We start from the raw sequence: 27,488 nt of genomic DNA, 5'->3' as shown, positions 1-27,488 counted from the left end.
CTTCTACCTTCACCACCATACCCAATTTACTTGGTGCTGGGCTGAACTGAGTTTTGTGACTGATGGACAAGCAAGCCATCTGCTGAGTTCTGCATCCCCAGCCCTTATTTGCATTCTGTCCTGGGGTAGTCCCCATACCTTACACTGGTATACCAGTGTTTCCACCTAAAATTCTTGGCCACTTGGAACTTAAAATGTAATATTAGTCAAAACAGTATATAGATATAACTAAACTGAAGCTATCTTAAATTAGGATGAGCCCAAATCTTTGGGGGCCATGAGTTTAACCTTAGCACTCAGCAGAGTCAGGAGGATCTTTTAGTTTGAGGCCAGTCTACAGAGTTGAAGTCCAGTACAGCCAGGGCTACACAGAGAAAACTTGTCTTGAACAAAAAAGAAGAAAGAAAATTAGGTTGAGCCCTAAATTCAGTGCCTGGTATCACTAGTTCCTGAACAGACAGCAACACGAACAAGCGTAATACCCTGGCCTCATAGAGACTGCAAAGAAGGGACACCAGGATGGCCAGCAACCACCACAATCAGGGACCAGGCAAGGAAGAATTCTTCCCTGTGACATTCATGGGTGGAGGGCCCCTGCTGCCACATGGACTTGGACTTGTGCCTCTAACTTCCAGAATTCAGAGTATTTCAGTTTTTTGTTTGTTTGTTTGTTTTGTCTTTGCTTTCAGACAGAGTCTCACTATGTGGCCCTGGTTGGCCTGGAACTCTATCTCCCCAGTCCTGGGATTAAAGGCCTGTACTACTATGCCTGGAAATTCTAATTTTGTTTTTGAGACAAGGTCTCACTGGGTAGATCTGGCTGACCTCAAACCCACGGATCTGCCTGCCTCTTCCTATGGGAGTTCTGGGATCAATGGCATGCACCTGGCTATTTTAAACCGTTCGATTTATAGCACTTTGTCACAGTGACCTCAGGGACTACCAAAGCCAATCACATGATGGCCTTTCTCTCTCCTCTCCTCTCTCTCTCTCTCTCTCTCTCTCTCTCTCTCTCTCTCTCTCTCTCTTCCAAAGGATGCTGATCAATTGGATAAACGAACCTAGAGATGCTGTGGCTTGCCTGAGTCTGGAAGCCTGCTAGGCTGGGATCTGATGCTGGTCCCCAGTGGCTGCTTTGCCTGCTGCTGGCTGCTGTTTGACCCCATTCTGTCAAGCACTTCATTTCACTCTGTAACTTCCTGCAACTGCCTGTTCCTTTAATAACCATATATCTGCAAGTGTGGAGTTCATATCATATCGTTCTTTGTGTCATTTGTTGTTGTTGTTGTTCATCATGTTCGGTGAGTAACTTAGAAGCTGGTGTGGTGGAACACGACTTTAATCCTAATGCTCTGGAGGCAGAGACAGAGAGGCAGGGGCAGAGACAGAGGCAGGTAGATCTCTGTGGGTTCAAAGCCAGTCTAGTCCCCATAGTGAGTTCCAGGCCAGCCACACACCACACACACACACTACACCCTCACCACACAGGAAAGAACGGGATGGTATCAAGCACCTTGTTGCAAAAAGGCTCAGGACCACCTTGTGACTGGATCTCCACTAAGAGCCACAGTAAATCCAAACTTTTAGTGTTACAATGAGAACAAATGTGTGAGTTAAAATGAATGTTAGGATTAACAATGATGGGGGCAGTGCTGAAAGGATGGCTCAGTGGTTAAGAGTGCTTGCTGCTCTTCCAGAAGACTTGAGATTGGTTCCCAGTACTCACACTGGGCAGCTGACAATGGAATCCAGCTCCAGAGGGATCCAATGCCTCTAACCTCCTCAGACTCACACACCCATGTGCACATGCCCACAATTAGAAATAAAACTAAAAACACAAAGACATGATCAGGACGCTAAAGAGAAGTAAAAGAGCTTGCAGTTGGGTATAAAATAATCTGAGTTGATGGGGTAAGAGGAAGAGCAGGGCTCTAGGGAAAGCAGCAAAGCAGTTTTTGAAGGCTGCAGCTGGCTTCCACGAAGGCTGTCCTAAGGAACACGCCCAGGTACCGAGGTCTTGCCACATATTCTTATGTCTAATTGCAGCAGACTGAATTGGTTTTGTTGTTTATTTCTTCATTGGTTGGTTGGTTTGAGACATGTTCTCACTATGCAGCCTTGGCTGCCCTGGAACTCTCTAGATAAGCCAGACTAGCCTCAAATACAGAGATCTGCCTGCCTCTGCCTCCTGAATACTGGGATTAAAAGCATGAATCACCATGCCTGTCCCAGACTAAATTGAAAGGATAATTTCTAAGAGTCCTCCACCTATTCCAGAAAAAAAAGAGACTACCCTAGACCATGCCATAGGCTGGGATTTAGATATGAGGTCATCAAGGACAACTGCTCCTGGAGCACAACTGAAATGTGGGAGGAGCAATAATATGAACAAAGGAGTCAAGACCTTGATGGGGAAACCCACAGAATCAATCAGCCGACCTGAGATAGTGAGAGATAACTGACTTCTGTCTGACAAATGGGGAACCTGCATAAGACCAAACCAGACTCCCTTAGTATAGTATAGGTGACAGTGGTGCAACTGGGACAATATATGAGGCCACTGGCGGTGGGTCCAAGATATAACTCTAATGAACAAACTGACTTACTGGAGCCCATTCTGTATGAAGAGATACCTTGCTCAGCCTAGACACGGGGGTGTGGGGGTGGAGAGGTGCCTTGGTCCTGCCTCAATGAGATGATGGGACAGACTTAGTAGACTTCCTAGGGGAGGCCTTACCCTCTCCAAGGAGAAGAAAGGAGGTGGGGGGCAGTAGGGAGGATCGGGAGGAGAGGAGGGAGGGGGAACTGAGATTGGAATGTAAAAAAGAAATTGATAAAAAAAAAAAAAGAAATTAACACACCAGGGCACCTGCCTACACGTGCACACTAATGAAGAGTCTGGCTCCTTAATGGACCTGTCTCACCAGAATAGCGCTTGTATTGTGGGTTTTGACTCCCCTCCCTTTTGTAGCAATTTTGAGAGGAAATACTTAAAAAAGAAGATCTAGTCCACCACGATTTGAGACAGAAAAGGGCTCACCTTACATCATGATTGTGCTCATAAATATTCAGTAAGTCTTATTTAAAATCCACAATACACAACCTACCAAGCTGTGCCCCATTTAGGGGCATCCACTACAGTCACTTTAGAGTGCCTGCTTTGCTTCCATTGTTTTTGCTAAATGAACATCTGCTCAAACTGTCTATAGCTCTTGGCTGAACTTATTTTTTAAGAAGACGAGAACAGAGAAGACCCCACCATGCGTGCCCCCTCAATATCCTCAGCATCCTGAAGGCATCCTGTAGATGATGCTCCCTAGAACAAGCAGATCTGGTGGCCTCCTTTGGCCTTAGATTTTGCAGGTAAAAATTTAAGATGTGCAATTAGGGTTGAGAGATGGCTCAACCCGGCAAAGACATCTGCTGCCACGCCCAAGGATCAGAGTTGGGTCCCGGGGGGCTCACACGATGGAAGGGAAGAAGTGACTCTGACTTTCACATGTGCACCGTGGCATGTGTGCACATGCAAGCACACACACACAATAATAATAGTAAGTTGGAGTATAACGATGGCTTTTTAAAAGTGCTACATTTCGGGGTTATCTTAAAGTGGAAAGAATGCCTCCTTTTACAGAGAAACTCCTAGGATCTCCAGATTTACACTCTGCCTGGTTCTGCCTTTGCCTCTCACACTTATGTCCACACCCTTCAGTCACTCATCACCTCATTAACAAGAAAGCATTAAGCAATTGTCTAATTTTTACCTTTTATTTCTATCACTATTAAGATGCAGGTCTAGAAAACCATTAACCTGAGCTGACACAGGATGGCTCAGCGTGTAAAGGCGTTTGCTGCCAAGCCTGAAGACCTGAGTTTGATCCCTGAGACCTACATGGTAGACAGTCAACTTTCTCCTTTTTAAAAACAAAAAAAATTAAATTTATTTTACATACCAACCACAGTTCCCTCTACCTCACCTCCCCCCACCACACACACACACACACACACCCGAGTATGTCCCTCAGTCCAGTCCTCAGAGAGGGTAAGGCGTCCCAGGGGGAGTCAACAAAGCCTGGAATATCAAGTTGAGGCAGGATCAAGCTCCTCCCCCTTGTATCAAGGCTGAGCAAGGTATCCCACCATAGGGAATGCGCTCCAAAAAGCCAGTTCATGCACCAGGGATAAATCCTGGGCCCACTGCCACAGAAAGACCAAGCCACACAACTGTCACCCACATTCAGAGGGCCTATTTCGGTCACATGCAGGCTCCCCAGGTGTCAGTCCAGAGTCCATGAGCTCCCACTAGCTCGGGTCAGCTGTAAGAGCCAACTTTTACAAGCTAGCATTTGACCTCCACACATGTACCATAGCGTGGGATGCACGTGTGCACAAGCACACGTACACATGCACACACACTAAGATTTAAAAAAATAGAAAGCCGAGAGCCTCAATCTACTTCCTTTTCATGATGCTTAATTATCTAGGTCTTTTAAAAATGCACTTAATGATCCATGACAAGTGGAAGGCAAAGAACAGATGATAACCGTACATCAGGCTACTCCTCACTTCTCAGACTTAAAGGAGTTTGCAAAATGGAGTATGAAGACGTACTTGTCTCCAGTGGCTGTCAAGCCCTAACTATAATGATGTGCTCCAGTCTTTAATCTGGTACAACACGCAGGAAGCACTTAAGACAGAAATGCAGACTAAGCAAAACCTAGGAGTTTGACATACTCTTTTTTTTTTCTTGTTGTTTAAGTTAAGAAAATTTAGTCACTGCCTAACTTCCTTGATTTAGACAACTGGTAGCCTGATAAAGCCACCGGCCCTTCATGTCTCAGTAATTCCCTGGGGTCAGTGAGCTCTGCTGGCTGTTCTCACAGTCAGCGTCTTCCCGAGCCTGTCACAGAGAAGGCTAATAATGTCTTTGAAAGTCAGAGCTTCTGACTAGATACTAGACTCCTATAGAAATGTGAAGCACACTCTTTGACACGATAGTCTTATTTTTAAGAATTTATCCCAGAGATAGACACATCTCCATCGACCGGCAAGAGGATAATTCCTGGAACATTGTTATACATGACTGGAACGGACCATGAGAAGCTAGCTTCAATATATTATGATACATACATATAAGCGCAGGTCAAGTAAGATGGCTCAGCTATCAAACTGCTTGCCGTGCGAGCCTAAAGACCTGAGTTCAATCCATAGAGCTTATGTAAAGGTGAAAGGCAAGAACCAACTCCACAAAGTTGTCCTCTGGTGGCCACACATGCATCATGCATATATAGTAATATCTGTCATAATGAAAACAATAAAATATAAATAGGACAGATACTCTGATGCAATTTTTATAGAAAGTGTTTTTTTTAAGGACATAATAGTTGTCTTTGGGAATAAAGTATTTCAAAAAGAATGTCATTTGGAAATGTTGACAGAGGTTTGTCTTTGGGGACTTGTAGACCCAAGGGGAAACTGGAAACTTGCTCTTTGCAAGGGCAGGCAGACAGCCTGGATTTGAGACAAGGACAGGCAGATAGCATGATGGCTGTCTGAGCACCCAGCTGCCTGAGATCCTGCCCTTTCACTGAGTATCCTCTTACTCTCTTTGTACCTTAACTTCATCATCTGCCAATAGTGTTTAATTCAGGAAAAGAAAGTGAAGTACCTCCTATGTGATAAGCACTTAAAGTATAGAATGATTAGAGCATACAAGATATAATACATAGGTATTATGCATAGATAGAGAGTCAGAAGAGACAGATAATTAAAATTTATGCTTGAGCCTGAGATGGCTCAGCAAATAAAGGCATGTGCCACCACATCTGACAACATGAGTTCAATTCCTGTGGCACACATGGCAGAAGAAAAGGGCTGGGGCTGGAGAGATGGCTCAGAGGTTAAGAGCACCGACTGCTCTTCCAGAGGACCTGAGTTGAATTCCCAGCAACCACATGGTGGCTCAGAACCATCCATTATGAGATCTGGTGCCCTCTTCCGGTGTGCAGGCTCCTGACTGCTCTTACCTCCCTGTCATTCCTCCCAGCTGTTTCTTGATGCCCCTGCCCTGTGGCCATGGACTGACCAGACCAGCATTCACAATAAAAGTTTGTTCTAAGTTAAAAAAAAAAAGAAAGAAAGAAAGAAAGAAAGAAAGAAAGAAAGAAAGAAAAGGGCTGGGTTCCACAAGCTCTCTTTTGACCTCCACAGTGCTCCACGTCACACGCACGCACGCACACACGCATACACACAAATAAAATTTTTTAAAGAAAAATAGGGCTAAAGAAACAGCTCAGCAGTTAAGAGCACTCGTACTTACAGAGTATTGGGCTGGGTTTAGTTCCAGCACCCACATGGTGGCTCACAACCATCTGTAACTCCAGTTCCAGGGGCTCCTGTGCCACCTTCTGGGTGTAGATTATTTTTATAGTGAAAAAGAAAGTGACAACAACCCCCAGCTTAGATTAAAATCTCACATTTTTCATTTATAATCTCTAACTTGAGAAAACATGAGGCTATCTGAGGTTAATGGGAAATTGCATTTATGTAATTTCTCCAAAAGAGAAACCAAGGAATATTTAACAATATTAACGATATAATCCATCCTTTGACTAGGGAATTCTCATTTCTAGGAACACAATTTAAGAGTTGAAGAAATGACACACTGGGTGTGGTGATATACGCCTGTAATCGCAGCACTTGGAGGTTGCACACAAGATGAGCAGTTCAAGGCTAACCTGGGCTATCTAGTGAGCCCTGGCCTCACAAAAGAAAGGAAAGGATTGAGAGAAGAGGACCAGAGGGGCGAGGAGGGGAAGGGATATGTGTTAACTGAATGGCAACGTATGCACCATGTTCATTTCCGTATTGGAACTTGATGGGCGAAATTGGAAGGAGGATTGCAAGTTCAAAGTCAACCCAGGCTACAGTGTTGGCTGGTTTTGTCAGCTTACCACAAATTAGAGTCACTTAGGAACCTCAGCTGAGAAACTGTGGATGTGTCTGTGAGGCATTTTCTTTTTTTTTGCTTGTTTGTTTTTTTTTTTGTTTTTTGTTTTTTCAAGACAGGGTTTCTCTTGTATAGCTTTGGAGCCTATCCTGGCACTTGCTCTGGAGACCAGGCTGGCCTCAAACTCACAGAGATCTGCCTGCCTCTGCCTCCCGAGTGCTGGGATTAAAGGCGTGTGCCACCAACGCCCGGCGAGGCATTTTCTTGATTAACGATTGATGTGTGAATGCTCAACCCACTGTGCATAGTGCTAGCTCTGGGCAGGAGATCTTGGGTTGTAAAAGAAAGCAGGCTGAATGAGCCATAGAGAGGAAGGAGCCTTTCTCCATGGTTTCTGCTCCTTTGAGTTCCTCCTGCCTCAGTTTCCCTCGATGGTGAGGCATAACCTATAGACTAAAATAAATCCTCTCCTCCTAAGTTGCTTTTACTCATTTAAAAAATTACTTCACTGATAGTGAATATTCTCCTCTTGGTCAGTAGCAGCTGGTGCTCTAAATGTCCAGACTCAGTGGCTCCCAACTGCTAGATGCATTTTCTTTCTTTAGTCTTTTTGGGTTTGTTTGGTTGGTTGGTTGGTTAGTTGGTTTTATTTTATTTTTGTTTTGTTTTTCTCTAGACAGGGTCTCACTATGTGGTTCTGGCTGTCCTGGAACTAGCTCTGTACACCAGGCTGACCTTGAATTCACAGAGACCCACCTGCCCCTGCTTCTGCCTCCCCAGTGTGCAGAGATTAAAGGTGTGTGCCACCGCCACAGGACTCATTTTCAGTCATTTCCACTGTTGTTGAATACTTCCTGAAAGCTCCAAGGTACTGGATGCTCTCTAGATCTGCCCATGGCCCTGCCAAGTTCTAGCCTCCAGGAAAAGAGATAAAAGCCCAGAAGCTTTGATTATTCGAACTGGTAAGTAGTGTGGTAAGAACTCCAGACGCCTCAACCCTATAGAGGCTGATAAAGAAACTGGCACTGAGAAAAAGGACAAATCACCCTGTTCACCAAAGCTGTGCCTTCTTTCTGTGTTAGGCTAGCAACCACTATCATTCCCTTACTCTAAAATCCTGACCAAAAAAATGAACTTGCCCCTCAACAGTAGCCTACACCTTTGATCATCTACATCCTCCAGCTTCTCCCTTCGGCCTGTCTGTCCTCTTTAGGCCTTTCTTTGTATTTATCACACTGACTCTAACAGACACAGTCCCTTTGAAAACTCAGGTAAAACCTGAACTGGCTTCTTCACTTTGTCTCTTGTGCTGAGCTTTTGTCCAACTCAACCATCCTTTCCTTTCCTTTTCTTTTCTTTTCTTTTCTTCTTCTTCTTCTTCTTCTTCTTCTTCTTCTTCTTCTTCTTCTTCTTCTTCTTCTTCTTCTTCTTCTTCTTCTCCTTCTTCTTCCTTCTTTTCTTTTTCTTCTCCTCCTCCTCCTCCTTCCTTCTCCTTCTATCCCTCCTCCCCCTCCCTCCCCTCTCTCCTTCCTTTTATTTTCTAAGCAAGGTCTCACATAGCCCAGGTCTTGAATTTTTTGTGTAGCCCAGGATAACCCTGAATTCCTCCCCTCTCTATGGACAGAAGTGTTAAGACTGACAGGAGGGGGGTGGCACTGGAGAGATGGCTTATCAAGCAAGGGCACATGCTGCTCTTGCAGAGGACTCAAATTCAGCTCACAAGAATGCCCTGTAACTTCAGCTCCAGGGGGATCTGACACACCTAGGCTCTATGGAAACCCACACATAAGAGCACACATCTTTAAAAAAAAATGAATTACAGCAGTGTACGAGCCACTATGCCTGGTTTATATAATGTTGGGGTTTGAAAGCCAGGCAAACACTCTAGCAACTGAAAGCCCTAACCCTCAACCATATCCATCTTTTTATTTGTTTGTTTGTTTGTTTGTTTGTTTGTTTGTTTCGAGACAGGGTTTCTCTGTGGCTTTGGAGGCTGTCCTGAAACTCACTCTGTAAACCAGGCTGGCCTCAAACTCACAGAGATCCGCCTGCCTCTGCCTCCCAAGTGCTGGGATTAAAGGCATGCACCACCAACACTGGGCTGACCATATCTATCTTATACACCCTGAGCAGGCACTTATCCTGGCCAGAGATTCTTCATGGATTCTCTATTTGGTTTCTAACATTCTGACCAAATCTCCTACTATCCTCACATCACTTCATGTTTCAGCCAGTCGGTATACTTGTAATTCCCAGACTCTGTTTTTTTCCATCTCTTGAACTTTCCTTGGGTTCCTCTCTCTATCTAGAAAGCACCCTGCCTCCATATATGCCCAGTAAGTACAACTGATTACTCTAGAAGCCGGCCAAGTAACAATGATTCTGGTGAGGTTTTGTTTTGTTTTTGTTTTTCCTTTCTTTTCTACTCGCCTCTGTCTCACCACTCCTGCTGACTATACATTAACCTTAGGTCAATGTTTATATGTTACTATTTGTGTACATGACTTGCTTGCCTCCCAGTGTTTCTTAAGGGCCTTTGGTATCCTGGGAGTGTGTACTAGGTATTTGACATGTGCTGTCTAATTCGATTCGGTCCTCACAACAGCCCTGTGAGATGGATATGACCCCCCTCCATTTAATAGGACAGGAAGCTGAGGCTGTCAGAAGTTAATGATCTTGATTCCTTACTAAACGGCACAGTCTTCACTCACTCAACAAATTTTATTTCAATCCATGTCTGCCAAGATTCCTAGGATCCCCTGGGCCTTTCAGTATGGACTGCGAAGTCCCTCTGGGGGCAATTAGCACAGCAGCCTCAGGGCTAGGCAGGCCGTGTCAAAGGCAGTTTTCTGCTCCTCTCCTTGATTTAGATTTGTTGCACTATGAAAAAAAAAATGTTTGGCTCCTAGTCAGCACTTAGCCTGGGCCAGTGCAGGGCTAAAGAAGTGATTCATGTAGACAAACATCATCCAGGATGTTTAGTTCCACTGGTGACCCTGATTGTTGTAAAACTGTGACAGGAGTGCCAAACCCTGGCACATGTCCAGCAGTTTCCACTCCCAGTTCTCTGCCACCTCAATAAAACCTCAAGCCAAGTCTCCCTTCTTCCTGCTTCAATGGAGGAAGGCCTCGGCTTTTATAGATAACCTATGACAACATTACTGTCTCTAGGATCAGGCTTGGCTTGATAAGAGGCCTTGGTATTAATAATCTACATAGGCTCTTAAGAAATCCATACGAAAATCAAGAGCTAAGAATAGTGAGTCACCCTTGAACTAGATTCTCACCTTTAAGGGTTGGGAACCCCCAAACTAGTTGGATCAGTTCATATTGCCCAGTGAAGAACTCCACAATAATGGACTCATTCTTTTCCTCGTTATTTTGGAATCAAGGGTGTTTAGAGGCTGTTTGCTCAAGAATAGTGTAGACAGGGCTTGCTGATGCCCATGGCCAATGAGAAGCCTCCAAAGCCATTTCAACCTGGCAAGAGGTGTGGTTCTAATTAAAGAATCTAAGCTAAGAAGAGGGGTGTAGTAATTCCATTTTGTACTAGAGGTGTATTTTTTTTTCTTTCAGTCTTCAAGACAGTCTTCTCTGTCCATTCTACAACTCCTAAAGCTGTGGAGTGCTGAGCACCTTTCCCCTGCCCTCAGTTCACTCAACCTTAAGCAAATATTGGTTGTTCAAACAGGTCTAAGGACAAAATTTGCATACAAAGTAGAGCTCATAAGCTAATATTCTTTCCTCCCTCTCAACCAAAACAGAGTAAGTGTTCAAGGCCTTCAGTGCCTCATATGGTCCATAGTGGACAAAGATCTAAGGACAATCAGTAGTTGAATGGTAGACTTCTTATCCTCCGCAAAGGAAATGAAGGTGTTTAATTCTTAAGCAAGGGAATTCAACCACAGGCCACCAAGGCCAGTGAACCAGTGTCACTGGGAAGATCATCACATTCTTTGGTCATCTTTAAAACATATCATGATGAAGTGGCTTGTTAAAAATGTATATGGCCAGGGCCAGGGTACAATTAGGACTGGTAAAAGTTCTAGAAAGCCCACTGACTGGGGTCATTTTCTAGTTTTTGCTGTTTTTCCAAATATATGTGTATTTATGGTATGTATATTAATATGAGTATGCACGCCAGGCATTGGTGGCATACGCCTTTAAATCCCAGCACTCGGGAGGCAGAGGCAGGCGGATCTCTGAGTTCGAGGCCAGCCTGGTCTACAGAGCGAGTGCCAGGACAGCCCCCAAAGCTACACAGAGAAATCCTGTCTCAAAAAACCAAAAAAAAAAATAAATAAATATGAGTATGCACATTCCGAATGAAGGTCAGAGAATGGCTCTGTGGAACGGTGGAGCCTGTCTCTCACTATGTAGCTGAGGATGCACTTGAATTTCTGATCCTACCTCTCAAGTGCTGAGAATACAGACACATAATTCTATGCCTTGTTTATTCAGTATTGGGGAATCAAACCTAGGGCTTCATGCATGCTAGGCAAGCACTCTACAAACTATGCAAAATGAGAGATTTGAAAACATACCAAAAGTCTAAAGCACTGTAAGAGGAAAGCTAATTGTCAACCCTACCTAAGGTGTTGAGAGGTTAAAATAATACCTGTATATACAACCCAGCCATGGGGACACTTCATTAAAAAATATTTTCTATGTGCATGAGTGCTTTCCTGAATGCACGTATGTGTACCACATGCGTGCAGTGCCCTCAGAGACCAAAAGAGGGCATCGGATCTCCTGGAACTGGAAATACAGATGGGCATGTGGGTGTTGAGAACTGAATCCAAATTCTCTACAAAAGCAGCAAGTTCTCTTAACCATTGAGCCATCTCTCCATCCCCAACAGGTCACTTTAAATATTAGTGGATCCTTTAAGTCAAACTTTATTCGTGTAGAAATTTCCCTTGCTTCTTTTATGATTTGTTATGTTGTAGACAGGCTAGTGCTTAGGACCTCTACATAATAATACTTCTCATGGGACTGAACCAGCACTGTTAACTAACATTGGTGACTTAAAAGGACTACTTTAACCCCTCAAAACATTAACTGGGTTTGCCATTTAGCATTACTTCTTTTGACATGTTTTCAAATCTCTCACATTTTGCATAGATAAATTTTATTCTACTTTGCCCAGTATAGTTCTTGTAAATATTTTATTGTTGCCTCTACCATATGGTTTTTAAGTCACTTGGAGCACAAAGCATATATTATTTTACAAATACAGAAACTAATTTTGCTATTCATAATGTCATATGCCCCCCAAAATTTTTCAAAAACCATTTTTTATTAGAAGACATTCACTATCTACTGTCTGAATTATGTGCTAACGTTTTAGAGACACCTTGAAAAAGACGTATGGCATATGTCAGCAGAAGTTCAGAAGAGAGGGTGGGAGAAAACACGTTCAAGAACTCAAAATCAAGGAAAGGCGGGACATGCTGAACACTGAACAAAACGCGCAAGGGAACAGGCAAGGTGTTCGTTCCAGCAAGAACCACTGTTAGCAGCCGGAGGGCAACTGGGTGTTAACACCGGGGGGGGGGGGCATGCTACCGAGCTAGCTTCCCACCCTCAAATCCCAAGGCTCCTGACTCCAATCTACTACCTTTCCCCCACTTTTATCTGTTTGGCCTCAGTGCTTTCGATCACTTTTAAGGAAATTTCACCCCATATGGAAAGCAACTCCTGTCTTCTTTCTCTTTCTTTCTGGGGACAGTCATTCCTTCGGACCTTACCCGCTGAGCCATAGCCGAGAGCTTGTGAGGGTGATCTATTTCAGGAGTCCTCCAACGGGCTGGACTCCCCCATAACAACGCCAACCTGCTCCCCCACCCCACCCCACAATCCCTACTCCTCATTCCTAGAGAAATTTGAACTCTGTGGCCCCTGTAACTAAGCCTTGATCCCCACGGTCTTCTTCGGGCTCTAAGCTTTTTTTTCTTCTTTTTTTTTTTCTTTCTTTTTTTTTTTTTTTAACCAAAGTGAGATCAGGTCAAGGGAGTAGAGTGGACAGTACCTCTTTGCAGGCGTGAAGCTCGGGTCCGGTTCCCAGGGTCACCTGGAAGGTGGTCCCAGCCCAAAGCAACAGCCACATAAGCGAGGATGTGAGCCTTTCAGATCTTCCTCCGCCTCTGGCGGAGGGATGAGGGTTGAGACCAGGCTCAACCATAGCGCTGTCCTGAGCCAGCGGCAGTAGCGGCTCAGGTGCTGCGGTGGCTGCTTATGCTGGCAGAAGGAGGAAAAAAAAAGAGGAGGGAGGTACACAGGGGGAGGATGCAAGGGGCTGGACTCGCTTCAGTCACCTCCCTGCGGCTACGCCAAGGCCGCCCATCCTTCCTCCTCCCTCGGTCCTCTCCTCCTCCTATCCACGTCGCCTTGACAACCGCATCCTCTTCGCTCAGCGCGGGTGGGGCAGGGACCACGCGCGCCTCTGCCGCTCACCTGCTGGTCTCCATGGTAGCCGCCACCGCTGGCGCGCGGCGTAGGAGTGCGCGCGCCAGGGTTTGCACCTAACCCAACAGGCTTACGTAAAGCACTCGGTAGAAGAACCCTCCAAATCATCCGCAGCAGTACATTTCACCCCTATTGCTCTTCTCAGCCAGGGGTTATTTCTAAGCATCTTATTTTGTAAACGTGGCATGTGAAATGATAAAGGGAAGACAGACGTTATCGCTACCTTCCAGGGATCGTCTCCTAGAGTGGCCCCAGCACTAACTGCAAAAGCTACTTCCATCCTTCCACCGGCTAAATCCATCCATGTTTTTACAGCCGGGCTGATGAGTAACCCTGGCGTCCGCATAGTTAAACAACAAGGGGAGTGACCTAATCGACAGTTTTTCAATCAGTACACGTGAGATCTTCGGGGGTTTTTTGTTTTTGTTTTTTGTTTTTTTGTTTTTACATTCTCGTACTCTCATTGTTTTGAAAATGGGGAAATAGGTGAGGGGGAAAAGGAAACCTGTGGATCACCCTACGGACTTCTTTCGTCTTTTACAGAACTCCCGTGCTATGGGAGGCCAGCGTTTTCCAGCTGAGGCTCCAGAGTGCCTATCTAGGTCTCCTTTCCTCGGTATTCACAACAGCCTCCTCCCAAGGAGCCTTCTGAGTTGAACCGCCAGGTGGCGCATCTCTCGAAGGGAATTCATCTCTGTCATAAACGCAGGGGTAGTTGCCTGGCAACCAAAAACTGGGCGTTCCAAACAATTGGGACCTGGGATCCTCTAGAAGCCAGGTCGTGCTGCGACTGCGCTAATCTCTTGAGAATAAGCCTGCGCCTTTGGGCCTTTAAGCATGCCTCACACTCCGGAATCTTACCCTCACCCTGCGTTAAGTGAAGAAGACATACACTTGGGGAATCTGCGGGCTTCTAAGGTACTGAGTTTCCTCAGCAAATTCCCAGTGGGGTCTCCAGCAGACTCCTAATAACCTAACTCTGGTGAGACCACCGAGTACCAGAGAAATCTGCTTTCTGTCTGTCTCCTTGGCCTGCTATTCGGGTCCGCTAACGTTTCAGAAGTGTATGTATGTATTTTATGTATGTTTGGGAGCTACAGGTTTGGCTTGCTGTTTGAAATTGTGGTAGAAAAGCAGCCTTTCCTGTAAATATAAGAATAAAACAAGAAGGAACACTCCCAGAAGCAGAAGGCTAAGCTGAGAAGGAAGGTATAATAGACAGAGACCAAAGTTAAACCAGGAGTTGGCCTCATAAGATGGAAAAGTATTTGTAGAATCAAAGAAGGTCAGGGTTGGGAAAGATCCTTCTAGTAGCCACAGAGATCATGGCTCCACAGCCAGGACAGTTTCAGTGGGCACTGGAAGAAAGGCCAGACTACAAAGAGTTGGAGACATGAAGGGTGAAGAAGGGGAGACAGTAATTGCTGACCCTTGAAGAAGCATGGTTCTGTGGAAAAGGTGACAGTGGCAGACATACCTTGAGAAAAGGATAGTTGAGATAATGGGGCCAGATGAGGGTTTGGGGAATGGTACAGATCCAAAGAACAGGGAAGGGCTGGATCAGAGAAGCGTCCTTCTGAGTGAAGGACTTCTCCCTGTGAACAAAGATAGGTCTGAAGGCTGGCCCTAGTAATTGACAGTTGGTTTTCTTTTATTTTTTTTGTTTTTTATTTTTTCAAGGTTTCTCTGTGTAGCCCTGGCTGTCCTGGAACTCATACTGTAGACCAGGCTGGCCTCGAACTCATAAAGATCCACCTGCCTCTGCTACCTTAGTGGAACGCAATCTGGTTGTGCCAATAAAGGAGATGGCAAGCCTTGTATGGCCCTTGAAAAAAGTGGCACAGCTGCTGAGGGCCACGGCAGGGGTAGCTGAGCCTGTGTTTGAACTGTGTTTACTTATTTGCCTGATCCTACTGTCCAACTAAGATTTAACTGAGTTGAGTCACACAGTACTTTGCTACATGAAGGGAGAAGAGGCTAGATGCTAGTGCTTACTCGAGTCAGTCATTGGTTTGATCAGAGCTTAGTTTTTATGTGAATGTAAAGTCAACATGCTTGGTACTGAGGATACAGTGGTGAAAATGGCCAATTTCAAATACAAGGAAAACCAACCTTGTGTTTTTCTCTTATGTCTGTAGTGTTTATAGAACCCAGTGTCCATTGAGCCCTTTCTGACATTCCTTTCCATGACTTTTTTTTTCTTTTTTCTTTTTTCTTTTTTTTTTTTTTTTTTTTTTTTGGTTGTTCGAGACAGGGTTTCTCTGTAGCTTTGGAGCCTGTCCTGGAACCAGCTTTGTAAACCAGGCTGACCTCAAACTCACAGAAATCCACCTACCTCTTCCTCCCGAGTGCTGGATTAAAGGCATGTGCAACCACTGCTGGGCGACTTATCCTTTCTTGGATAATCTTTATTTTTAACCTAGACACAACCCTTTCTGACTTTGTCTCCCATTGCCTCTATGGGACCCTCCCTGCCTCGGTAAAAATATTGTCCTAGTAGATCCTTTTGGTCAGGCTTTTTCCACAGAATTCAACTACTAGTATGTGGACCACTTGATTTATCTTGTCTATTTCCAGCTCTCCAGCAAGCCATACACTTCCAGTTTTCTGTTAATTAGAACTTTCATCTTTTCTCCAAACTTGGACTTCTAAGTATGAACATACCGTCTTTCGGATCTGTTTGCTGAGCCCACTCCCAGCATCTTGATCCATCAGTTTCTTCTATTTTCCTGGCCCATTTCAATCATTTCTCACTCAGAAGGCTTAGGGAGTCTTGCCCCTGTGATCGCTCATCTCTTTGTAGCTGTCCTGAGATTCAAGTAAAATGGGATGGAGCAAGGTGATGAACATGACCCATGCTGCATCAGCAGGGCCTCAGAAGGAGCACGGTGATGAACGTGACCCATGCTGCATCAGCAGGGCCTCAGAAGGAGCAAGGTGATGAACGTGACCCATGCTGCATCAGCAGGGCCTCAGATGGAGCAAGGTGATGAACGTGACCCATGCTGCATCAGCAGGGCCTCAGATGGAGCAAGGTGATGAACGTGACCCATGCTGCATCAGCAGGGCCTCAGAGGGAGCACGGTGATGAACGTGACCCATGCTGCATCAGCAGGGCCTCAGATGGAGCACGGTGATGAACGTGACCCATGCTGCATCAGCAGGGCCTCAGATGGAGCACGGTGATGAACGTGACCCATGCTGCATCAGCAGGGCCTCAGAAGGAGCACGGTGATGAACGTGACCCATGCTGCATCAGCAGGGCCTCAGAAGGAGCAAGGTGATGAACGTGACCCATGCTGCATCAGCAGGGCCTCAGAAGGAGCACGGTGATGAACGTGACCCATGCTGCATCAGCAGGGCCTCAGATGGAGCAAGGTGATGAACGTGACCCATGCTGCATCAGCAGGGCCTCAGATGGAGCAAGGTGATGAACGTGACCCATGCTGCATCAGCAGGGCCTCAGAGGGAGCACGGTGATGAACGTGACCCATGCTGCATCAGCAGGGCCTCAGATGGAGCACGGTGATGAACGTGACCCATGCTGCATCAGCAGGGCCTCAGATGGAGCACGGTGATGAACGTGACCCATGCTGTATCAGCAGGGCTTCCTGTAACCAAGTCCTACATGTTGTTTCCCTTTTGCAGAACCTGCAGCATAAAACCCCAACTCACCTTGCTCAGCAGCAGGAACCCTGGAATAGGCTCAGCTCAACTCCCACAGTTAACTCCATGAGACGAGATGCCTACTTTTTTGATCATAAGGTACTTCACATTGAAATTCTATTTTTTCCACTTAGGGCTCAATAAATATTTTATTTAAATTAATGAATTAATTTGTTTTAGATAGAATTGCTACATAGTCAAAGCTGACCTCAAACATAGGCCTAGAACTCTCAATCCTCCTGCCTCAGCCTCCTGAGTGTGGACATCATGGGCGTATGCCAGCACACCAGGCGTTAATATCCTTTCCTGAGGTAGTCTGAAGGGCCTCGGCATCTTTCCTTTGCTCCCAACTCAAGACCTTACCAAATCCAAAACCAACCTATCAAGTCACAAGGCTTGCTCCAAATCATTCTTATCAAATTTCTTGTCAAACGCTGTAGTAAATCAGAGGCTGAGCCAGGCAGTAGTATTGCATATACACATCTTTAATCCCAGCACTTGGGAGGCAGAGGCAAGGCAGATCTCTCTGAGTTAGAGACCAGCCTGGGCTACAGACCAGAATAGCCAGGGCTACATAGAGAAACCCTGTTTTGAAAAATGAAAACAAAACAAAAAAAAACCCAAAGGCTGAATTTAACAATAAATGAGATAAGGTTAGTCATACCCAAAGACCATTTCTCCATGTCACCAGTGAGTTTAACACTCTTAGCCTAACTATAGGAGGTCATTCCTGTTATGAAGCCATCATCATGCACAATGCAATGTTAGGTGCTGGTGGGTTTCTGCTCTTCTGGATACAATCTGAATACAATATCTAGATGCAATCTGACTAGGGCCAAGTTTAACCGTGGGAGGACTGATTCCTTTGTAGATACCAAAGGATGACCTGGATTTCCGCTTAACAGCCTTGTATGACCACCACACAGAGGCCTTCAAGAACAAAACTGAGATACTGTTACACCAGGAGACCATTCAGGATATCCAAGGGTAAGTGTTGGAAGCAGAGCCTCTCTAGCCTAAGGATGCTACCATGAATTACACAAGATAAAATGACACGTGGCAATATGAACAAGTGCATAGTTGGTTTATTTGTTTGTTTTGTTTTTTTTGAGACAGAGTTTCTTTGTGTAGTCTTGGCTGTCCTGGAACTCACTCTGTAGACCAGACTGGCCTTGAACTCAGAGATCCGCCTGCCTCTGCCTCTCAAGTGCTGGAATTAAAGGCATGTACCACCACCACCTGGCAGAGTCGTTTGTTTGTTTTTAATCTGTGGAGTAGCTTGTTTTTGTCTTTGTCTTCATTGTGCTGGGGATCAAACCTAGGATATCATGCATGCTAGGCAAGTGCTGTACCACCAACCTATATCCTTAGGCCTCATTTCTGTATTTCATTTTCTAAAATGAGCAGAAATCCTCATCTAGATAGTTCATATATCCAGTTAAATTCATCAGGAAATACAAATGCTTTGATAATTCTAGAAGGTAACTAGGACCTTGGACTTGAAATCTTATGAAATTATCTTTCCCTCTCATGGTTTTCTTTCTGGTTGACACCACTGTCCTCTATTCTCTTCCCACCATTTTCTAGAAGCAAGATCCAGTTTCCTGGAGAATATTTACACTGTCCTCCGGCCCCCGTCACTTCCCAGGCTAACATCAGATACTGGATCAACCCTAAGAAAGAATCCATCTACAGCATCCAGGGATCCATAGGTGAGGGTTAGGAGATGGGGTGGTACTGCAGTTCCTGGCTGGCAGGAAGCTCAGAGACTACAGAGGATGGGAATTAATGATTAAGTTGTCACCTACTAAATTAATACTAAGGGACATGCTGACAATAGAGCTAGGGAATTCAGTTTTGTAGATTAGGTCTAGGTGACACATGAATTTGAGAATGAAGACCTTAGCTAACTTCCATTAGTCCATCATATGCCAGTTTACATCTTTACAAGAATTTTTCACGATATCAATAAACGCATTGATAGAGGGATTAAAAGAAGGGATGGTGCAAAGGGTCTGAACTTCCAGCTCATCCCATTCTCTTTTCTCCACAGTGTCTCCTCACACTGCAGCCACCAATGGAGGTTACTCCCGAAAAAATGATGGTGGCTTCTTCTCCACCTAGTGGTGACAACATGGCTAATTTCACCTTGGTGGAACATCCAGTCGTCCTTCTTCATTAAATAGGTTTGTTCAAGACAAAGCCTGAAGTATCTGCTGTCCATGGCACTTTTGATCACTCTTAAAATGAAGAAAAAGCCCCGATTCTAGAGCCGGGCGTTGGTGGCACACGCCTTTGTCCCAGGACTGGAGAGGCAGAGGCAGTTGGATCTCTGTGAGTTTGAGACCAGCCTGGTCTACAAGAGCTAGTTCCAGGACAGCCTCCAAAGCTACAGAGAAACCCTGTCTCAAAAAACAAAACAAACAAACAAAAAAAAAAAAACAAAAACAAAACAAAGCCCCAACTCTAGAATCCTGTTGCAACTTGGAAAGTCATTTTGCTAGAAGGATTTAGGACAGAACGACACTGGTTTGGAAGGGACACAAATATTTACACAAGTTTGTAAAGCCACAGCTACACAGAGCCACATCCAAGGGAACAGGAAATAAACATAGTTTTCATAATGGGCATGTTACCACTATGATACTAAATGCACCATGTAGCTAACTGCTAAAGACACATTAACAAACTTCAGACTTCTTGAGTCTGCTTTTTCCTGGTTCCACTCCTTGCCATCCTCCAGACTCTGACTCTCTTCTGCCTGGAAGTCAACTCTCTTTTCTATGTTAATTTAGCTTGGGGCATAGAGCACCAAATCTCATAAGCATTGTTCAAAAATTTAGTGTTTGGATTTCAAGGTCCCTAAAATTTTGATGCATTAACATGGTTTCTGATCTTACAAGTCACGGGGCTGGGGAAATGGCTCAGTAGATAAAGTCTTGGCTGTGCAAGTGTGAGGACTTGAGGTTTGGATCCCCAGCACGCGCCTGTAACTGCAGTGCTGTGGGGACTATGGTGGTGGTGGTGGTGGTGGTGGTGGCAGGTCCTAAGGGCTTGCTGGCCAGCTAGTCTGGCTGAATCAGCTGAGTTCCTGGTTATATCAGAGACCCTGTCTCAAATAAACAAACAGTAAGGGGGGGTGGGAAGACACCCAACTTCAACCTCTGGTCTCACAGGTGCACACACAGAAGGATGTGAATCTACACACACACACACACACAGTCATCGCAAGAACCTGTTGTCACAAAAAAGAATGAGGGAAAATGGTGTTGTGGTATTTTGTGTTCTGACAAATAAAGCTTGTCTGGAGATCAGAGGGTAGAGCTGGACACTAGTTAACCACAGAGGTCTGAAGGTCTATTCAGAGAGGAGACAGGAAGTGACAACAAGGGTTGTACACAGGAAATGATAAGGATGGGTGTAGACAGGATCTGGGCCCTTTCAGGCTGAGTATTTGGAGAGGTAGGAAGCAACGGTGGCTGCCCCTTTGCTGCTCTGATTTCAGCTTTTACCCTTGATATCTGACTCTGGATTTTTATTTATAAGATCAGTTAGGATCACACATCAAAATGGCTGGGACCTTTTGAATATTGCACTATATGCTATGTGCCGGGGTTTGCACCTATAATCAATCTCAGCACTAGGCAGGTAGGGACAGAGGAATTGCTAGTCCAAGGCCAGCTGGGTTATATACACACTGTCTCAAAAATGTTTTCCTTTCTTCAAGAAAGGAAAGGCAATGCTATGATTCATATGGAACTACAAAAAACTTCAAGTAAAGATGAGATGTCTCCCGCCAGGCGTTGGTGGCGCATGCCTTTAATCCCAGCACTCGGGAGGCAGAGGCAGGTGGATCTCTGTGAGTTCGAGGCCAGCCTGGTCTCCAGAGTGAGTGCCAGGATAGGCTCCAAAGCTACACAGAGAAACCCTATCTCGAAAAACAAAAAACAAAACAAACAAACAAAAAAATGAGATGTCTCAGGAGCCAACTGCCTTACAAGGACCCGAATCCCCACAACTCGAATTCATAAAGCTGGGGAGGGGAAACTGGAGAGATGGTTCAGTGGTTAAGAGCAGTGGCTGCTCTTTCAGAGAGGACCAGGATTTGATTCCCAGCACCCACACAGCAGTTGTAACTCCAGTTCTAGGGTATCTGCCACCCTCTCCTGGACTCTGTGAACACCATTCGTACATGCAATACACAGACATAACATGCAGGCAAAACATATATATAAAAAATAAATTTTAAACCAAAGAAGCCAGACAGGGTGGCTCATGCCTTTAATTCCAGGATTTGGAAGGAAGAGGCAGGTGGATCTCTGTGTTCGGGGCCCGGTCCACAGAGTGAATTCCAAGACAGCCAGAGTTATGAAGAGAACCCATCTTTAAAAAAAAGAAAGAAAAAAAGACAGTGCCTCTGGCCCTCATACAGGTGTGCACAGGCGCCCACACATGCACGAACCCACACATGCACCTGCACACATGAACTCACATCTTCAACAGCCAAATCTTAAGCTTATGGTACCTCCATTAAGAATACACTATCATCGCTTCTCGGCCTTTTGGCTAAGAGCAAGTGAAGAATACACTATCAAGGTGGGAACAGAAACTGCATGTATTGGCACAGAGATACCTAGACCAATGGGCAGGGTAAAAAAGCCTAGCAACAAAGCCTCCACATCCAGTCAATTGATTGTCAGCTAAGAAAGCACATTGGAGCCAGTGTAGTGGTGCACAACTTTAACCTCAGTGCCCGGGTGACAGAGGTAAGCAGATTTCTGTGAGTTCTACTACAGAATGAGACCCATCTAAAAATTAAGCAAAACTCCTATGTGTTCCTTAATTTTTTGTCAGTGTGACACAAACTAGAAAGAGGGACCTCAACTGAGAAAATGCCTCCATCAGATTGACCTGTAGACAAGTCTGTAAGGCATTTTATTTTATTATTTTTAAGAGTGGCAGGGAGACAGACAGTTTTCTCTGTCCTGGGACTTTCTGTGTAGACCGGACTGGCCTTGAACTCACAGAGATCTACCTAACTCTGCCTCTCAAATGCTTCATGGTCACTGCTTCAGTCCCGACCTTCAGGTTTCTGCTTGAGCTCTTGCTGTGACTTCCCTCAAGGATATACTGTGATTTGGAAGTGTAAGATAAACCCTCACCTTCCCAAGTTGTTTTTGTTCATGGAGTTTATCAAAGCAACAAACAGAAAGCAAACTAGGACAGCATGCAATTGGTCAATGGGTATATGAAAGATTGATATCACCATCACAGAAGTGCAAATCAAATCCACCATCAGATACCATCTCACTTTAGTTAGGATGGGATTAAGACAACCATATTCAAAAGTACTTGTACAAGGTCTGGAGCTCAGCTGGTAAGAGTGCTTTGTCCACCATGCATTTGGTGGACAAATCCACCCTGGGTTTGATTTCCAGCACTCAGTAAAAACTAGGGGTGTGTGAATCTGTGTGCTTGCAATCGGATCATTTGGTGATACACACCTCTAATCCCATCACTTGGGAGGCAGAGGCAACTCATCTCGAGTTCAAGGCCAGGCTGGTCTACACACTGAGTTCCGGGCCAGCCAAGGCTATTAATAATCTGTTTCAAAACATAAAAAAAGTGTACAGCTACCAGCCAGGACTGGTGGCATGCTTGGGATGCCCAGACAGGACTGTTACAGTCCTACAGCATTGAGATCTTGTCTCAAAACCAAGCCAAACCACAGGAGCCACCCAGCAAGTGTATTATTTGTTATGCATCAATGAAAATGAATCAGTATTTTGAAGATATATGCACTTCCATAAATCCAAGTTTACTGCAGCATTATTCACAATAGTTAAGAAATGGAATTAATTGCTCATCAGTGAATAAATGAATAAAAGAAAACATCATATATGGGCTGAGATGGTTCAGTGGATGAAAGCACTTGCTGCCAAACCTGGCAGCCTCAGTTTGACCCCTGGAGCCCACATGGTGGGGAGAAATGACTTCCACAGGTATCCTTTGGCCTTCACATTCCCACTTGTGCACACATGCAAACACACACACACACACAAAAAAAAAAAAAAAAAAAAAAAAAAAAAAAAAACTCACTGGTAGAATGTTTCAAGCATGATGAAAATGTGCTATAAATGTACACAACTGTCTTGGGATTTCTGTTGGTTTGATAAAATGACATGGCCAAAGCCAAGTTGGGCAGGAAAGGGTTTTTTGGCTTACACTTCCACATGGTAGTCCATCACTGAAAGAAACTAGAAGTGGAACTCAAACAGGGCAGAAACCTGAAAGCAGGAACTGATAGAGGCCATGAGGGGTGCTACTTATCGGCTCGCTTCTCATAGCTTGCTCTTTTTTTTTTTTGGTTTTTCGAGACAGGGTTTCTCTATGTAGCTTTGGAGCCTATCATGGCACTCCCTCTGGAGACCAGGCTGGCCTCGAACTCACAGAGATCCACCTGCCTCTGCCTATCAAGTGCCAAGATTAAAGTGTGCACCACCACCAGGCACAGAGCTGCACCCACCCACTTTTACGTGAATTTTGATGATCAGGTTCTAGACTCTGATCTGCACTCTTGTGGCAAATACTTTATCTATTGAAGCACTGCCCTAGTCCTAAATTAATTTTTTTTAAATTTACATATGCATTGTACCTATTTGGGAGTTAGCAATACATTTGCACATTGTGTAATGTCTAGATTATGGTAAGGGTACCTGTCACAAATTTCGGGCGGCCCGGCGGGGCGGGGGTCACGACCCGATCAAATAAGATCAAGGTGTAGGCGGGGGAGGGGCGCGGGGCAGACACACACACTCGCCTTGCTCGCCCCACGCGTGCACACGCACTCCCACACCCACGCTCACAGTGTGTTTTACATATAGGATACATTTTTTGTAATCATCTCACCTTGCAATAGAACATCAGAACTTATTTTCCCTGATGGATAGCAACTGTCCAATCTTTTCCCCTATCTATCTGTCACAATTCTCCCTGGCCACTGGTCATCACTGTTATACTATCAACCTGTATGAAAGCAACTTGTTTAGATTTTATTTAATGTTCCCAGTTCCAGATAAGTTGTATAACAGGATTCCATCCTTTTTTCATGGGTCTATACTCCTCAATGGTGCTGGCTGGTTTTGTCTCAACTTTACACAAGTTAGGGTCATCTGAGAGAAAGGAAACTCAAGTCAATCTTAGGGAGGCCTTTTCTTAAGTGATTGATGGGGAGGGCTTACCCTGGTGGATGGGACCACCTCTGGGCTGGTGGTCCTGGAGTCTAAAAGAAAGTAGGCTGGCAGCTGGGCGTTGGTGGAGCACGCCTTTAATCCCAGCACTCGGGAGGCAGAGGCAGTCGGATCTCTGTGAGTTCGAGGCCACACTGGTCTCCAGAATGAGTGCCAGGATAGGCTCCAAAGCTACACAGAGAAAACCTGTCTCGAAAAACCAAAAAAGAAAAAAAAAGAAAAATGTGTGTGTGTGTGTGTGTGTGTAATAAAGTAGGCTGGCCAGGAGGTGGTGGTGGCACACACCTTTAGTCCCAGGCAGAGGCAGAAGGATCTCTGTGAGTAGGAGACCAGCCTGGTCTACAAGAGCTAGTTCCAGGACAGCCTCCAAAGCCACAGAGAAACCCTGTCTCGGAACCTCCCCCCGCAAAAAAGAAAAAGTAAGTAGGCTGAAGGCAGGTGGTGGTGGTGCACACCTCTAACCCAACACCTGGGAGACAGAGAAACTCTGTCTCGAAAAAAAAAAAAAAAAAAAAACAAAGACAACGCTCCTCATTCAGGGAGAGGATTTGCCTCAGAAAATGAAATGGGGATGAAGTCAACCTCAAACCTCAAGCACCTGCACGCCCCATACAACCAAGCATCCATACTCTCAGGAACATACATATGCCAAAGGTTTGTTTTTTGTTTTTCTTTTAGCCTAATGTGTTAGTAAAGTGGCTGTAATCTGAGCCCAGGAGATGGAGGTAGGCAGTTCAAAAATTCAAGATCCTCCTCAGCTACAAACCAAGTCCATTGCCTGAGGGGGTAAAAAAAAGATAAGGGACTACGCCTTAAGACAAAACATTCACCCTTTAAGCCTTGAACCCTACACACCCCATTTTAATTCACTATATATGGAGTAAGTCCCTGAAACCTGCAGGTGTAAGTTTATGTTCTCTTACGGACACATTCCTCAGCAGAGGCTAAACAGTGCATAGCCCCTTAAGAAAAAAAGCCCCACACAAACGCAGCCTAAACAGAGGGGGCAAGGAAAACGGCAGCGGGAACGAAGGCCTCCACCTCCAAGTGGCAGCATGACGCCTGCTCTGGGCGCTTTCACCCTGGGTGTCTGCGCGTCAGCACACGAGGCCGCAGACGGGGGCGAGCTCGGGCTAGGCGGCCGCGGCCGGGTCCTGGGGTCGGGCTCAGATCAGAATCGCCTCGGTAATCAGCGGCTGGGACAGGCCCGGCCTCGTCTATCTGATCAATTCATCACTTCTGAGCACCGGGCCCGCAGGACCGAGACCTGGGGAGCCGCGGCACTGCCACCGCCCATGGGCCTCGCTGCACAGCGCCCCGCAGAGGGGCTTCGCAGGAGGGCTGCTTTTCATTTCGGGGCGGCCCGGCGGGGCGGGGGTCACGACCCGATCAAATAAGATCAAGGTGTAGGCGGGGGAGGGGCGCGGGGCGGACACACACACTCGCCTTGCTCGCCCCACGCGCGCACACGCACTCCCACACCCACGCTCACAGTCAGCCCACACGTACCATGCACGCCACACCACACTCAACAGCTCTGTCCTCAACCCCGGCCGCGCTCCCACTCGCGAGGAAGCGGAAGTTGCACCGCCTTTTAAACTCTCCGTCCTGTCTCAAAGGATTCTGGGAGGAACCACAGAGTGGTCCGGCGGCTCCTGCACACCGTGTTTACCCAGAGTACTCTCTTCTGCCTCCGTATGGCTGGGAGGTCTCAGAACGGAAGGACCTATTTCCATAAACAGAATTGGATTTTGTTGTGTTTTGTTTAAGTCTAAGTAGCCCAAACTGGTGGCCGACTCAAGATCCTTCTGCTTCAGCCTCCAGGAGCTGCGATGACAAGCAGGCAGAAAGACTGGCTTCTTTTTTTTTAATATTTATTTTTTATATATTTGAATTACAAACAAGATTGAATTACATGACGATCCCTGTTCCCTTCTCCCTCCTTTCCTCCTCTACCCCCCTCCCCCCGCTGGCTTCTTTACAGTATATCAGTTCATATAAAATGTAAATGTTTATGTCCATATCTAGTTTTTCTTTGATCTTTGTCCTAATTTTTAAAATATCCAATTTCTAGCGATGAAATGATCCAGTCTCAGACTTATATGTGAATGACTTTATTTATCGTGGACTTAGCAACCCTAGATTATTGTAAAAGCATCATACGAACACTCTTCCAGGCGTGCCTTCTCCCTGACAATAAATATTTGTCACATTTATTGGCAGAATGGGAGCAGTGTGTCATTTTACACCATGGTGCATGACAAAGGTCAAAGGACAACTTGTAAGGAGTCGGTTTTCTCCATCTACCACGTGAATCCCGAAATAAAATTCAGCCTGACAGATTTGGTAGCAGGCACTTTTACCCACTGAACCACCTTGTAACCCAGTAAATCATTTAATCAGGATATTTGAATACTTAAAGAAGCGGGGTATCTGTAAAACGGGGAAATGTAGGAATGTATACCCTAGCCTCACAGAGATTCCTGGCTGCCCAAAACTTGATGCTGAGCCTTTATTTACATTCATTCCATTAAAATACATGATGTTTTTCTTTCGCCAGGTATGGTGTTGCACGTCTTTAATCCCAGCACTTGAGAAGCAGAAGCAGGCTGGATCTGTAAGTTTGAGGCCAGTTTAGTCTATGTACTAATTTCTAAAAAAGCCAAGGGTACATAGTCATACCCAAATAAATAAAAATAAATGATTTTCAAATTACAGGAATAAAATAACAATCAGGTTGATATGCCTCTCACCAGAGAGAGCATGTCAATATTTCACTGCCACATCTGTCCTTTTCTCAGTAACTGTGTGGGTGGGGGAAGTGGCAAAGAAAAAGAATTTTAGCCATTACTAGAAAATTATTTCTGAAGCTGTACTTTGTACTTAGGACAGTCCTACTTGACACCCTCAATAATCAGATATAGAGGAAAGTACCCATCACATGCTCCAGAATCCCATTGGCTCAGATATTTTCTAAGGGCTTGGGTGGTTAACCTGATAACCTTTTAGAATGAAGTTCACCAATAATGTCAAATGGCACTTGTTTTTAATAGTGGGCCTGCTGGTTAAAGGTATTAGGCATGCTACCTACTTCTGATGGGGGATGTCCTTCTGTACGCTGTGAATATATGCTTCTTTTACTGGCTGATGAATAA

General features: G+C 45.3%; 2 protein-coding genes and 2 non-coding genes across 6 annotated transcripts in view; 1 reads left to right on the top strand and 3 right to left on the bottom strand.

The window, feature by feature from the left end:
- The window catches only part of Elapor1 (endosome-lysosome associated apoptosis and autophagy regulator 1), a 72,219-nt gene extending 59,086 nt beyond the window's left edge, over positions 1 to 13,133 (bottom strand). For all 3 annotated transcript variants that reach the window (XM_027395504.2, XM_035451238.1, XM_035451237.1), the window contains exon 1: positions 12,981 to 13,133. In XM_027395504.2, the coding sequence (XP_027251305.1) occupies positions 12,981 to 13,133 (153 nt within the window). The remainder of the gene's footprint in view (positions 1 to 12,980) is intronic.
- Positions 13,134 to 14,156: 1,023 nt separating this feature from the next.
- On the top strand, positions 14,157 to 19,285 carry CUNH1orf194 (chromosome unknown C1orf194 homolog). The gene is made up of 5 exons (XM_027395505.2): positions 14,157 to 14,335; positions 17,066 to 17,182; positions 17,955 to 18,070; positions 18,671 to 18,795; positions 19,137 to 19,285. Exons 1-5 carry the CDS (start codon positions 14,255 to 14,257, stop codon positions 19,205 to 19,207), a joined length of 510 nt encoding a protein of 169 aa, XP_027251306.1. The 5' UTR covers positions 14,157 to 14,254; the 3' UTR covers positions 19,208 to 19,285.
- A 4,505-nt stretch (positions 19,286 to 23,790) lies between these two features.
- LOC113831010 lies at positions 23,791 to 24,033 on the bottom strand. The gene has a single exon (XR_003481350.1).
- Positions 24,034 to 25,499: 1,466 nt separating this feature from the next.
- LOC113831009 lies at positions 25,500 to 25,906 on the bottom strand. The gene has a single exon (XR_003481349.1).
- Between the last annotated feature and the right edge of the window lie 1,582 nt (positions 25,907 to 27,488).

Source organism: Cricetulus griseus (assembly GCF_003668045.3).
Source record: "Cricetulus griseus strain 17A/GY chromosome 1 unlocalized genomic scaffold, alternate assembly CriGri-PICRH-1.0 chr1_0, whole genome shotgun sequence".
Classification (NCBI taxonomy): Eukaryota; Metazoa; Chordata; class Mammalia; order Rodentia; family Cricetidae; genus Cricetulus; species Cricetulus griseus.
This window is presented reverse-complemented; position numbering and strand designations above follow the sequence as displayed.

Excerpts from the sequence above, each read along its gene's own strand:
- CUNH1orf194 (XM_027395505.2), top strand. The coding sequence starts at position 14,255 with ATGCCTCACACTCCGGAATCTTACCCTCACCCTGCGTTAAGTGAAGAA. Across the intron at positions 17,183-17,954 it reads CCTACTTTTTTGATCATAAG|ATACCAAAGGATGACCTGGA; the intron begins GTACTTCACATT and ends ATTCCTTTGTAG. Across the intron at positions 18,071-18,670 it reads ACCATTCAGGATATCCAAGG|AAGCAAGATCCAGTTTCCTG; the intron begins GTAAGTGTTGGA and ends ACCATTTTCTAG.